This window comes from Camelina sativa, chromosome 20, assembly GCF_030686135.1.
Source record: "Camelina sativa cultivar CO46 ecotype springtype chromosome 20, ASM3068613v1".
NCBI lineage: Eukaryota > Viridiplantae > Streptophyta > Magnoliopsida > Brassicales > Brassicaceae > Camelina > Camelina sativa.
The window spans coordinates 16920759-16934593 of NC_141899.1; the positions used below are offsets into that span (position 1 = coordinate 16920759).

Genomic DNA, 13835 nt, shown 5'->3' on the forward strand with positions numbered 1-13835 from the left:
ACTGACCTCGTTCCGTTTGATGTAGGTGAAGACGAAGATGTTTTGGGGACAAAACCTTTTCAAGGGGGAGGGAATGATGTGATCGCAGGACGCGACCTCAGCCAAGAAGACCAAGACACGCCGGACGCGACCGAGACGCCTGACCAAGACGCATCGGACGCGGCTAGGGCAACCTCTTCAGACGTGGCCAAGGCTCCAACGATCCTTCCCGGAGCCACCACACGTTCCAAGAGCTCAGCAAAGGCGGCCAAACAGCGGCTCAACCTATTTGTCCAAACCTACGTCCGACACCAGCCACCCAACGAAGACTCCGAAGGCTCAGTCCGCTTAGTCTTCACTCTTACCCAAGAGTGAAGACGGTCAAGTCGTTAAGCGAGGAAGTGTACTCTTTTTCCTCACTCCGGGTTTGTGCCAATGGGTTTACCGGAGGAGGTTTTAACGAGGCATGGAGCTAAACGCAAAACGCCTAAAGGCTAAGTTGCTTCACGCGCAAGGCCAAGGCGGTTATCTCTCTTTCCCTCTTATTTTTGGTTTAATTTTGAACTTGAGAATATTCTCTTTTGATCCTATGTTTGTGAACGTTGGAGAGTGTTTGTGGCTAAGCGTGTTAGTCAAAAGGTGGCGATGTGTTCTCTTTGTAAAGGGGACACGTCAAAAGGACGATGTGCGGATCAAGATGAATCCGCGTGTCCTTAAGCTCCTATCTAGACCTAGCTATTTAAACTCTCCTTAAGCCCTTGTTCCTCCTTAGACTTGTATGAAAATAAAACTTTTTCCTCAAGAGAGATTCTTGAAACTTGTCTCACTCTTCTCTTTCTTCAATCCGGGATTGAACCTAGAGAAAACCCTAACAAGTCGCGAACCGGGTTCGCCCTTGTTAGCGACCGTATCAAGAGGAGAGCCAAACCTCTTGTGTCGTCAATCGATCCATCCGTATTTTCCCTCACCACGTTTCCATCTGTCCTCTTTCATCTTTCTCGAGTTCCCTCGAATCACCTCAAGTCATTCCCGCTATCGTTTCCCTCGAAGACGTCCACCCGCTCGTCCCGCATCCGTACTGTCCGATTGAACCGTTCGCGGCTTCCCGAAGTATATCCCGAACGGCTTGTTTGAATTCCTTCAAACTCCGTTTCCCTCGTTTGATTCTCTCCTAGATCCGAAGCCCAGAACCTCGGCCGTGAACAGCTTCACCGACTGAAAGTTGGCCGAGAGCTCAAGCCGCGTCCGTACCGCGATCGTACCGTGACCGTGTCCTCGGGTCACATCACAAGCGGTCAAGACCAGCAGCCAAACAAAAGCTGATGGAACAGGAGACGCACTTGATCGCCACCATCAGCGGCCACCTCCCGCGGCCAAACCTTTTCCACGTGAAGCCAGCGGCCACCTCCCGCGGCCAAACCATGCCCGCGTGAAGCCATCGACCACCTCCCATCAGCCACCCCCCATAGGCCAAATTAAACCTTGCCCGCGTGAAGCCAGCGGCCACCTCCCGCGGCCAAACCATGCCTGCGTGAAGCCATCGGCCACCTCCCATCAGCCAAACCTTGCCCGCATGAAGCAAGACAAAAGCCGAAGGAGACGCACTTGATCGCCACCATCAGCAGCCACCTCTCGCGGCCAAACCTTTTCCGCGTGAAGCCAGCGGCCACCTCCCGCGGCAAAACCATGCCTGCGTGAAGCCATCGGCCACCTCCCATCAGCCAAACCTTGCCTGTATGAAGCAAGCGGTCAAGACCAGCAGCCAAACAAAAGCCAAAGGAGATGCACTTGATCGCCACCATCAGCGGCCCTCCCGCGGCCAAACCTTTTCCGCGTGAAGCCAGTGGCCACCTCCCGCGGCCAAACCATGCCAGCGTGAAGCCATCGGCCACCTCCCATCAGCCAAACCTTGCCCGCGTGAAGCAAGCGGTCAAGACCAGCAGCCAAACAAAATCTGATGGAACAGGAGACGCACTTGATCGCCACCATCAGCGGCCACCTCCCGCGGCCAAACCTTTTCCACGTGAAGCCAGCGGCCACCTCCCGCGGCCAAACCATGCCCGCATGAAGCCATCGGCTACCTCCCATCGGCCACCCCCCATCGGCCAAACCTTGCCCGCGTGAAGCCAGCGGCCACCTCCCGCGGCCAAACCATGCCTGCGTGAAGCCATCGGCCACCTCCCATCAGCCAAACCTTGCCCGCACGAAGCAAGCGGTCAAGACCAGCAGCAATACAAAAGCCGAAGGAGACGCACTTGATCGCCACCATCAGCGGCCACCTCCCGCGGCCAAACCTTTTCCGCGTGAAGCCAGCAGCCACCTCCCGCGGCCAAACCATGCCTGCGTGAAGCCATCGGCCACCTCCCATCAGCCAAACCTTGCCCGCGTGAAGAAAGCGGTCACGACCAACAGCCAAACAAAAGCTGATGGAACAGGAGACGCACTTGATCGCCACCATCAGCAGCCACCTCCCGCGGCCAAACCTTTTCCACGTGAAGCCAGCGGCCACCTCCCATGGCCAAACCATGCCCGCGTGAAGCCATCGGCCACCTCCCATTGGCCACCCCCATCGGCCAAACCTTGCCCGCGTGAAGCCATCGGCCACCTCCCATCGGCCAAACCCTGCCCGCGCGGATCCGCCAGGCTCCTCACTTGTTTTAGTTTTGATCCGGATTTAAACCGGTTTGAACTGGATTGACCCGGCTCCCTTTTATCCTTTATCTTATATTCTGTTTAGCAGCCACTTAGGGTTCTTAAGCTTATCTACTCTTGGTTTGTTGAATGATTGAGTACTTCTAAGTTTTTAATAGCAATTTCTCCTTTAAATCTCTTATTATGATTTCACAAAGATCAAACTCTTTCCTTTGTGTGATCATGATGATGAGTGAGTAGATTCTTAAAACTTTGGGCTAGGTAGATTAAGGAGATAGATGATTGATCTTTGATGTCTAAGGCTTTATTTATGTGTTTCCTATCTTGATTAGTGTTAATAATTGTAGATAGCCTTGATCATGCTTGAATCTAGACATTAGGATTTTCATGCCCATAAGGTGTTTGATGAAATTCCCGAACCAAATTAATCAAGAGCTTTGTATTCCTAGCCAATGGAAATTGATGATTAGGGTGCTTAGTGGTATTTAGACTTGTTCTTAATGCATGCTTGCCTTGTGATTGCCTTTAGAAATAGTTGATTATCACTTGATTAGCATAGGAATCTCTATCATGGAAATGAATTGATTTGCATAAGTGTTCTTAGCCATAGGATTGTTCTTGATTGTTGCTTAGACATCTAGGATTGGTTAGCTATCTCTCAAGTCAATTACATTGCCTAAGGTTCACTTGTTTAATCTTGATTTAAAGTTTGTTGCTAGTTGTGTTATGTTTCTTTGAGTTTGCATTGTTTGAATTGTCTTGTTTTCTTTCTTTGAATCAGTTTGTTAGTTATGATTGTTACAAAAGAACATTTTCCTGTTTAAGAATAGATTAAGCATCTTTGTATATTCTTAGTGAGTTGATTAATGCAAATTGTAGATTGATAATTTAATTGATAGAAAAATACTACATCAATATGTATTTAATATTAGTATTTTTAAAAATTATTACTTCAATATCCATATTCCATATCCTATTTAATTTGCATACCTGGTAGCTTGCTAAGCATAAATTGATTTATCTTATCAACATCACCATTTCTTGGACTTAGAATAGCTCTTTCCCTAAAGAACTTTGGATCAGTTCTGCTTGCAAAAATTTTCACCTTAGATTTTTGTAACTATTGCTTGAATAGAATTTCCACTTGTATTCATTAATAAATCATCCGGAATTTCTATCTCCACATCTCTACTATTTGTTTCGTTGATTTTGCCATCCCCGATATCAAAAAGCCACTTTGAAAAAGTGGCGAGAGCACCCGCATCCATACTATTATGTGCCTTGCCAAGTCTCAAATTTTCGGTAAGTTTAAGAACCTTACAACTATTCCAAAGAACAGATGAGTTGATAGATGCTAAAATTGTCGCTACTCTTCCTCCTTCTGTAATAACATGTAGAATCTGTCACACACCTCATGATATCTCGCAAACTCCTATCCAAAGTTTCGTAACAAAGCTTGTTCATCATTGGAGCCTCGTCCCATATTATGAGCTTTGCTTCTCTAATTAAGTCAGCAAGATCAGATTCGGCATCGATCGTACACACAGAATATTCATTAAGATTGATTGGAATACCAAATAATGAATGAGCCGTTCTACCACCTTCCAAAAGTAAAGCAGCTATACCACTTAAAGCAACATTCAGAACAATATTACCTTTAGACCTTATATCAGCACCAAGAATAGTCCACAAGAAAGTTTTCCTACTACCACCAAATCCATGAACAACAAACATACCACCTTTGTCGTGATTCACAGAGTGAATGATTTCTTCATAAACACGTCTTTGCTCCTCAGTTAGCATAGGTAACAACTCATTGTACAATTCTTGTTGTTTATGAGGCTTATATATTCTCTCATCTGCGATAAGCCTATTTACACATGTGTTCATCATACTATTATCTGGTTTAGGAATTTTCTCAACGGCCGTAAGAGACGTCCTATTCGATCGCAACATCAGTTCTATTTCAGTTAAACATATATTTTTTATCTGAACTTGTGTCAACATTAGACCTACAACAGTAAAGTTAAACACTTCTTTATAGTTTTGTTTGCGAAAAAATAAATTACATTCAATTAACAAAATAACAATTTGACTTGTGCGGGCAAAAACATTTTAAAAACAATTATTGGCTAAACTTTTTGTGGTCAAATATAACACTAATTCAATTCTTTTATAAATTTGTGTAGGCAAATATATTTTTAAATAATAGTTCAACTTAACAAAATAAAAAGTAAATTAATTATAGGGCTAAAAAGGATTCCAACAAAAATGTAAATAGAAAAGAATTAACTAAAAGAGAAGCTATAGTTTAATCTTCAAAAATAGTATTCATTTTGAGAATTTGTTAGAAATGCCCTTTTTGGCATACCATTTTCAAAAATGTCACTTTTTTTGAATATTTTCACTTTTGTCATCTTTTACACAATTTCCCTATGTTAAATTAATTTATAGAATTTGTTTTTTTGTTTGGGTTCCCAATTTACACATTTAGGGTATAGTTTTTAAGGGATAGGGTTTAGTATTTGGAGTTTAGGGTTTATAATTTTGTCATTTTATATACTAAAATGGGGTATTTTTGAAAATGGACACCATCAAATGGTAATTTTTAAAAGTGACATAGAAAAAGGGGTATTTTTGAAAACCCTCCATTTATTTTCCATTTTTTAATAATTTAAAATGGGATAAGATTATTTTATTTCTAAGATTTTCTAATTTTAGTTTAAAAAATAATAATCCGTTTTTTTAAACATTTTATTTTTAAAAGTGAAAGAAAATAATTTGTTAAAATTACTCATATACATATTAATTGTCATGAACTTTTGTCTTATTTAGAATCTTTGTTATTCCTTTTGGTGATAGAATATTCAGCCGGAATAACATGGTTTTTCTAGAGATTTACAGCAACCCTATGAGATTTTGTCGAGATCACAAAAATGTGTCATATCTTCAAATTAAATGGATGTTTGTGGTATATCCTCACGAGATTTTCAGTTCCTTCAATCCAAATCAAACCGTTATAGTTATCTATAGAAGTTTAACATTTTAGAAAATATAAATTTTCTTGAAACAAATATTTACAAAAGATTTTATTATTGAATATTTGATTTCTACTTTTTTAATTTTTGTTTAAAAAAAATTAGAGTAAAAAATAAAAGGTCTGTAGAAATTTAATAATTTTAAAAACAGAAATATTCTCAAAGAAATATTTGCAATATTTTGTACAGTATTTATTTTCTTTTACTTTAGTATAATACATTAATTTGCTGTGCACATGTGACTATGCCTTTTTTTCCGATATATATAGGAACGAAATTTGTAATCCGTATCCACCACATTTCAACATATTTATAATATGACCGCAACTTAGCTTGATTTTATTTTTATTTTGGGTCAAAACCGCAACTTAGCTTGATTTGTGTTTCTTTTATCAACTTCAACCATACGTATTAAAAATCCCATTTAATTTGGAACTTGTTTGTTCCTCGTTAAATCAGTTACGCATTGAAATTTTGATTGCTTGGTGATATTGTAATGAATGTACTTTATATATATATATAAAATATATATTTATATACATATACGTAATAAATGTTACTTTATATAGGTTCTATCTTAAATAATATTTTGTTAAAATTTGTCAACTTTCAAGTTTTATTTTCTAAATTACGAATGTAAAATAATAAAAATATACAGGCGTTAGTAAATATTTACATAAATGGTGATATTTCTATAAATATATATTTATATACATATACGTAATAAATGTTACTTTATATAGGTTCTATCTTAAATAATATTTTGTTAAAATTTGTCAACTTTCAAGTTTTATTTTCCAAATTACAAATGTAAAATAATAAAAATATACAGACGTTAGCAAATATTTACATAAATGGTGATATTTCTAAAATTACTAATTCTTCTAACTTTTTTTTTGTTCATACAAAACTTGCAGAGTAGTTTGCTTCAATTGGTTAACTTGTAATTGTATGCCCTTGTATGTATAGTCGAATAAAAAAACCATTAACCAAAATGGTGCTCCGACACACATATAACATAACCAATCGAAGGACACAAACATTAACTAAAACTTTAACAGGAAACACTGTATTTTTCGTGTTTAAATGAAAAATAATTTTATAAGTGAAACAAAAGATCTTTAGAAATTTAATAATTTTAAAAACAGGAATATTCTCAGAGAAATATTTGCAATATATTCTAGTATTTATTTTCTATTACTTTTAAATTTTAAATAAGATATAAAATTTAGATTTTAGATTTTTTTTATTAACCTAAATGCGAAATTTACAATTTGTAATATAGATTATTTATCCATCTAAAGCAATTTCAAATAAATAATAATTGTAAATTGTTAAAAAAGCTTTTTCTAATCTTCCTTAATCTCTTTCTTTCTTGAAAAACCTGAAGATATAAAGTCCTAAATCCAATTAATATTTCTTCCTTCTTCTTTCTATTTTTAAGAGGAAGAATAAATATTAATCACAAATATTTATGAAGAAATATTTAATCTATTTGTAAATGGAAAGAAATCATTTTTTTAAGAAATTACCATATTTTTTGAGAATTTGTTACTAATGCCCTTTCTTTGATACCCCTTTTTAATAATACCCCCTTTCATGATCATTTTTAATTATACCCTTCCATTATTTTTTAAAGACATTTTTGCCCTTGTTTTATAATTATACCTTTGCCGTCGACCTACTTCGTCTTCGTCTTCGTCTCTTCTTCTCTCCTTCTCCGGTCGGATCTCTCCTCCACCGTTATCATTGTTTCTCCCATCGTCTTCGTCTTCGTCTCTTCTTCTCCCATCGTATTGAGCAATTGAATTTTTAGGTCTTATAAAACAAATCTCTCCTCCGCCATTATAAATTGAATTTTTTTAGGTCTTAATCACTTGCTCTTTTAGATCTGTTCGTGATAATAAAATCTTTTTCTCCCATCGTGTAAGCTTGTTTCTGTATTTTTGTTTTGATTTCAATTTCAATTTTGTGTTAGCTATTAGATTGTTGTTTCGATTTTAAATTAGATGTCATAATTTTTTTAGGTCTTAACACTTGCTCTTTTAGATCTGTTCGTGATAATAATGTCCTTTATTAGATCTTTGGACATCTACTGTTATTCTTTGATATAGTTGTTCGGATCTCTCTTCTTTTAATGTAGTTTTATTGGTTTGTTTTCTCAGGATTTGTTTGGGTATACAAATGATTGAATTGTATTCAGTATGTGGTTTGTGAAGTTGAACAACAACATTCATTGGGAATTTGAGATGGATAATGAAAGGGGAGCTTCTTTGATTAACATTGATGAGAATACTAGATTTAGTGAGTTGGTAAAAATTCTATTAGAAGATTTTGACATTGATATTCAGGCACAATGTTTAAAGCTTAGTTATTCATTGCCTGCTAAGTCTTCTACTATATGTAGTATTCCTATCTTTATTAGAAATGATAGGCAGCTTGAAGCTTTTAAACTCAAATATGCACAAAGTGGAGGAGTTCTTCATCTATGTGTTACTGTTGAGGATTTTTGTGAGATTGTAGAGCAGGTAGTTTTAGTAAACTCATTCTCTTGTTCTTTCTAATATTGTTTTAGAAAAGTAACTGATTTGAGGAATGTTTCTTTATCAGGGTCAACCTAGCTCTACTCCTTTTATTGAGAGTGTTACTGCTGTTACTCAGGTAACTTTCTACTTTAGAGTTTTAAATTATTTATTGCTTACAAAACCTTATAAAAATCTTTGAAAACACTTGTAAAATGTTTTAAATACTTTACAAATCCTTTCAGGATCAAACAAGCTCAAATTTGTTAGTTGGGAATGCTATTGATGTTTATACTCATACTCAGGTAATTTACTGCCTTTTCAACCCGTTTTAAAAACCTTTGAAAACAGTTGTAAACCTTATTAAATCCTCTGAAATCACTTGTAAAATCTTTTAAAAAACCATTGATTTGTACTTTCAGGGTCAACCAATACCAAATCCATATGTCGAGAGTGATCCTCCTCCTGCTTCTTCAAGTCAACATACTGGCACTTCTGTTGATTTTACTGCTACTCATTCTCAGGTAACTTACATTTAAACACTTTAAAAAACCTTTTGAAAACGGTTGTAAACCTTATTAAATCCTTTGAAATAACTTGTAAAACCTTTTAAATAACTTGTAAAACCTTTTAAAAAACCATTGATTTGTACTTTCAGGGGTCAACCAATACCAAATCCATATGTCGAGGGTGTTCCTCGTTTTTATTGTTCTCCTGTTGCTTCTTCAAGTCAATATTCTGGCAATTCTGATGATTTTACTTCTACTCATACTCAGGTAACTTACATTTAAACACTTAAAAAAACCTTTTGAAAACGGTTGTAAACCTTATTAAATCCTTTGAAATAACTTGTAAAACCTTTTAAATAACTTGTAAAACCTTTTAAATAACTTGTAAAACCTTTTAAATAACCATTGATTTGTACTTTCAGGATCAACCAATACCAAATCCATATGTCGAGGGTGTTCCTCGTAACATGACAACCTCTGTTGGGTATCCATCTGGTTCTTCACACTCAACTGGTCTAATCGATGTTGATTCACTGTTTTGTGGAAAGTTATTCAAAGACAAAACAGAAATGAGAAGTCAGATGTGGATGTATGCAGTCAAGCATAGTTTTGAGTTTCATACTTTTAAGTCAGACAACAAGAGGTATGTTCTTAAATGTATTGATGAAAAATGTAGTTGGAGGCTACGTGCAACTAAGGCTAAAGCATCAGATAGCTTTGTTGTTCGAAAGTATATTAGTCAGCACAGCTGTGACTCTGCTTTAAGGAATGTTAGTCATCGCCAAGCATCTGCAAGGACTTTGGCTGGTTTGGTTAGTAACCATTTTGCAGGAGGAAAGCTTCCTCTCAGACCCAAACAGCTCATGAAAATTTTTAGGAATGACCATGGAGTTGGTGTCTCTTACTCAAAAGCATGGAGAGCTCAAGAACATGCATCAGAACTTGCTAGGGGTATACCTGCTGATAGTTATGAGGTTTTACCGAGTTGGTTTCACATGATAGAAAAGAAGAATCCAGGTACTATCACTTACATCAAAGCTGATTCTGATAATAAGTTTAGATATGGTTTTCTGGCTTTTGGTGCATCAATTAGAGGTTTTAAGTTGATGAGAAAAGTTATTTCTATTGATGGCGCCCATTTGAAATCAAAATATAAAGGGACTTTGCTTGCTGCATCAGCTCAGGATGGTAATTTTCAGTTGTATCCTATTGCTTTTGCTGTTGTTGATTCTGAGAATGATGCATCATGGGATTGGTTTTTGCGGTGTTTGAAGACTATTATTCCTGATGAAGAGGATCTAGTTTTTGTGTCTGATCGGGCTTCTTCAATTGCAACTGCGCTATCAGTAAATTATGTACATGCTCATCACGGGATCTGCACTTTCCACTTGCAAAAGAACCTGGAAACACGATTTAGAGCTTCGGCTTCTCTTCTTCCAGTTGTTAATGATGCTTCAAGAGCTTACACTCAGTATGATTTTGATTATTTGTTCACTTCCAATGGTGATTCGGATCTTGGAGAATATCTTTGGCAAGCTGATATTAGGAAATGGTCACGTGCATATTCTCCTTCAAACCGGTACAACATTATGACATCTAATTGTGCCGAGTCCATTAACTCCAGGTTAAAAGAGACTCGTGAGTATCCAATTGTCTGCCTGTTTGATACAATCAGGTCTATTTTGACTAGGTGGTTTAATGAACGACGTGAGGAGAGCTGTCGACATCCATATGCTGTTACTACAAAAGTTGGGAATAAGATGAATGAATCTTATAATAATACTACCCGCTGGCTTGAAGTTAGTCAAGTAAATGAAAATATTTTCGAGGTTAAAGCAGCTTTGAAGACATATATGGTGAATTTGGACACAAGGAAATGCACATGCTGTATGTTTGATATTGACAAATTCCCTTGTGCACATGGAATTGCTGCTGCCAAACATGTCAATCTCAATGAAAACATGTTTGTTGATGATTATCATTCCACTGAAAGGTTATAACTCTCTTTTTTAATAAGGTCTTTAAAAGGTTGCTAAAGTAACGGATCCGACAGGTTTTTACAATGTTTTAAAAGGTTTTAAAAGGTTTTACAAGTATTTAAAAGGTTTATAAACAGTTTAAAAAAGGTTTTACAAGGTTTTACAAGGTTTTTCAAAGGTTTATCAAAGTTATATTAGTCTTATCTTCCTCTTTTTTATTTTACAGATGGCGTTTAGCATATTCAGAGAGCATTCACCCAGTAGGTGATATGGAGTATTGGGAGATTCCAGAGAGTGTTAGTACTTCTATTCGGCCACCTTGTACTCGTATACCTAGTGGCAGGCGAAAGAAAAAGAGAATAGCTAGTTCATGGGAGTATGGAAAGGCTAAGACAAATTCAAAACAATACAAATGCAGTAGGTGCGGTCAGTGTGGACACAACAAATCTAGTTGTGTTGCAGCTATCTAACTCTCTCTCTCTCTTTAATTCAACTTGAATTTGTTCTTTTTAATAAAATATTTTCAGTCTGTGGTGTTGTAAACTCCATTTTCTCAGAATTTTTTTTCAGATTTTACAGTTTTAAATCATTATAAACAACTTGTAATGCCTTTTAAAATAGCAAGTCGTACTGTTTTAAAATCATTTACAAACAACTTGTAAAATCTTTTAAAACATGTTAAAAACCATATATACTCTTGTAAAACCCTACACCGATTAAAAACCATATATATATACCTTTAAAACAACTTGTAAAACCTTTTAAAACAACTTGTAAAACCTTTTAAAACATGTTGAAAACCATATATACTCTTGTAAAACCCTACAACGATTTAAAACCATATATATAAACTCTTGTAAAAAGCAAGTCGCCACACTCTCTCTCTCTTCCCCTTCCCCTTCCTCTTACTCTTCTTCATCTCTCTCTCTTCTCTCTCACTGCAAAAACCCTAAATTTCTTCTGATTTCACCATCTTCAGTCTCCTTCACTGCTTCGTAATCAAACACCAAGCAAAACCCTCCAACGATTTTAGATGATTTGAAGAGATAGAGACGTTTCGAATTTTGATTTCGAATCGCTTAAGTTTTTTTTGTGGAAGACGATTGAAGGGGTAATATGCGAAGAGTCACTTGGAAACAGCGAAGGGGTAAGTTTTGAAGGGGTAAGATTTTAATGGATAAGATTTCGAAGAGTTAACTTATTGAAGGGGTATTACGCGAAGCGTCGCTTTGGTTCGTTTTTAATTAAGCGTTGAAGGGATACTTTTTGTAAACCAAAGCGACGCTTCGCCTATTATATATACTTTTTGTCTCACGATAACTCCTCAATCATCTCTCAGATTCGAAAAATCAAACCTTTGTCTCCTAAATCATCTCCCAGATTCGAAAAATCTATTTATATTCTTCCTTCAATCCGTCAGTAATGGACCGTCGTTCTCCTTCAAGCCTTGTAAGGACTGATATGAGATGTCTGAACAGGGATCTTTCGCCAAACATCACAGCAGGTAAACACATACATCTTCAGAGTAGATTTGTTTTACTTTTAAGGATAAAAGAGATTGAGTGTTTGCCTTTTTTTTAGTAACTGTTGATGACGACATTTTCCGTTGGGAGGCTACTCTAATCGGACCGGTGAATACTCCTTATGAAGGGGGAGTGTTTAAACTTAGGATTACATTTCCACCTGATTATCCAAGAAGTCCCCCCCCCCAAGGTATCTATTTTTGATTATACTCCTTTTTTATTTTAGCAAGCATGATTATTAGGACTCCTTTTTTGCAGCAACTCAATAGTTTTTTAAATAAAATATCTTGATTATGCAGGTTGTTTTCATCACAAGAATTTGCCACCCAAATGTAGCAGATAGGGGAGGCATTCACCTAAAAGTTTTGAGGACCGACTGTTGGACTCCCATGTCCATTGTTAAGCTTTTCAAGCAATTAGTGGAGAAGTTGATTGAACCAGAGGTCAATGATGAGGGACAGACCATTGAATATCTTGCCAACCTCTACAAATCTGATAGGAGAAGGTTTGAAGCCATGGCTAGAGAGATGACTAATCAATATGCTGGGAGAGGAAACTGAGATAGTTCATATCTATTTTTTAAGAACTCTTGAATAATTTATCTTGTTTTGGTTCTTTTTAATTAAACATTTCAGTCTCTGCTCTTGTAAACTCTATTTTAAAAAAGATTTATTCAGAGGTTACTGTTTTAATATTAGAAACAACTTGTAAAGCTTTTAAAAAAGCAAACCGAAAAGATATATATCATTATAAACTATTTGTAAAACCTTTTAAAATTTCTAAAAACAAGATATAATCTTAAAGGTTTAAAAGAATTAAAAGATTTATATGCCCGTTTAAAAGGTTTTAAAACCAATTAAAAAGGTTTTAAAAGGTTTTAAGAGAGCTTTAAAAGTTTTTAAAGCATAAAATAATAAAAGTTTTTAAAGGTTTTAAAAGGTTTTTAAAAGTGTTAAAAACCTTTTAAAACCTTTTAAAGCATAAAATAATATTAACCCGTTTTAGAAGATTTAACCTTTTAAAAGATTTTAAAAGGTTATTAAAACCTTTTAAAACCTATAAACAGTTTAACACCATTTAAAAGGTTTTACAAGCATAAAGAAATAACTTAACATTAAAAGGACTATTTTTTTAAATATACTTGCAAACTAAACATTGAAAAACTATTCTATTCAATATTCTTCTTGATGTGATCACGTTTATATACCAGCAATAATTTTTAATGGTTTTTAAGTTTCAATGGTTTTAAAAGGTTTTTTAAAAGGTTTTAAAAGATGTTTAAAAAGTTTTCAAAAATTTCTAAAACCTCTTTTAAAAGGTTATACAAGGTTTTAAAAGGTTTTTCATCTTTTAAAGCTCTTTTAAAACCTTTTAAACCCTTAAAACTAAAAAGAATATTAACCCGTTTTAGAAGATTTAACCTTTTAGAAAACAGGTTTTTAAGCAATAACCTCGTATATTAGGCAAGTTTGAACAAACTACTCATGTTTAACTAAACTGTTTATAGGATTAACACCATTTTAAAAGTTTTACAAGCGAAAAGAAATAACATAACATTAAAAAGACAATTTTTAAAAATCTACTTGCAAACTAAACATTGAAATACTTTGCCATTCATTATTCTTCTTGATGC

General features: G+C 35.7%; 2 protein-coding genes across 3 annotated transcripts in view; both read left to right on the forward strand.

Moving 5' to 3' along the window:
* Positions 1 to 7284: 7284 nt before the first annotated feature.
* Positions 7285 to 11334, forward strand: LOC147919038 (uncharacterized). Of its 2 annotated transcripts, none has more exons than XM_087506510.1 (8): positions 7285 to 7485; positions 7835 to 8197; positions 8280 to 8330; positions 8437 to 8496; positions 8614 to 8715; positions 8850 to 8967; positions 9123 to 10693; positions 10906 to 11334. In XM_087506510.1, exons 4-8 carry the CDS (start codon positions 8468 to 8470, stop codon positions 11147 to 11149), a joined length of 2064 nt encoding a protein of 687 aa, XP_087362636.1. In that variant the 5' UTR covers positions 7285 to 7485; positions 7835 to 8197; positions 8280 to 8330; positions 8437 to 8467; the 3' UTR covers positions 11150 to 11334. The 2 variants fall into 2 exon arrangements, with proteins under 2 accessions (XP_087362636.1, XP_087362637.1); XM_087506511.1 differs by having other exon boundaries at positions 7364 to 7595.
* Positions 11335 to 12101: 767 nt separating this feature from the next.
* LOC147919039 (ubiquitin-conjugating enzyme E2-16 kDa-like) overlaps positions 12102 to 13835 on the forward strand; it is a 2202-nt gene continuing 468 nt past the window's right edge. The window contains exons 1-3 of the mRNA XM_087503821.1: positions 12102 to 12183; positions 12261 to 12310; positions 12502 to 12720. Of these exons, the coding sequence (XP_087359947.1) occupies positions 12102 to 12183; positions 12261 to 12310; positions 12502 to 12720 (351 nt within the window). The remainder of the gene's footprint in view (positions 12184 to 12260; positions 12311 to 12501; positions 12721 to 13835) is intronic.

Excerpts from the sequence above, each read along its gene's own strand:
- LOC147919038 (XM_087506510.1), top strand. The coding sequence starts at position 8,468 with ATGCTATTGATGTTTATACTCATACTCAG. Across the intron at positions 8,716-8,849 it reads TTACTGCTACTCATTCTCAG|GGGTCAACCAATACCAAATC; the intron begins GTAACTTACATT and ends TTGTACTTTCAG. Across the intron at positions 8,968-9,122 it reads TTACTTCTACTCATACTCAG|GATCAACCAATACCAAATCC; the intron begins GTAACTTACATT and ends TTGTACTTTCAG.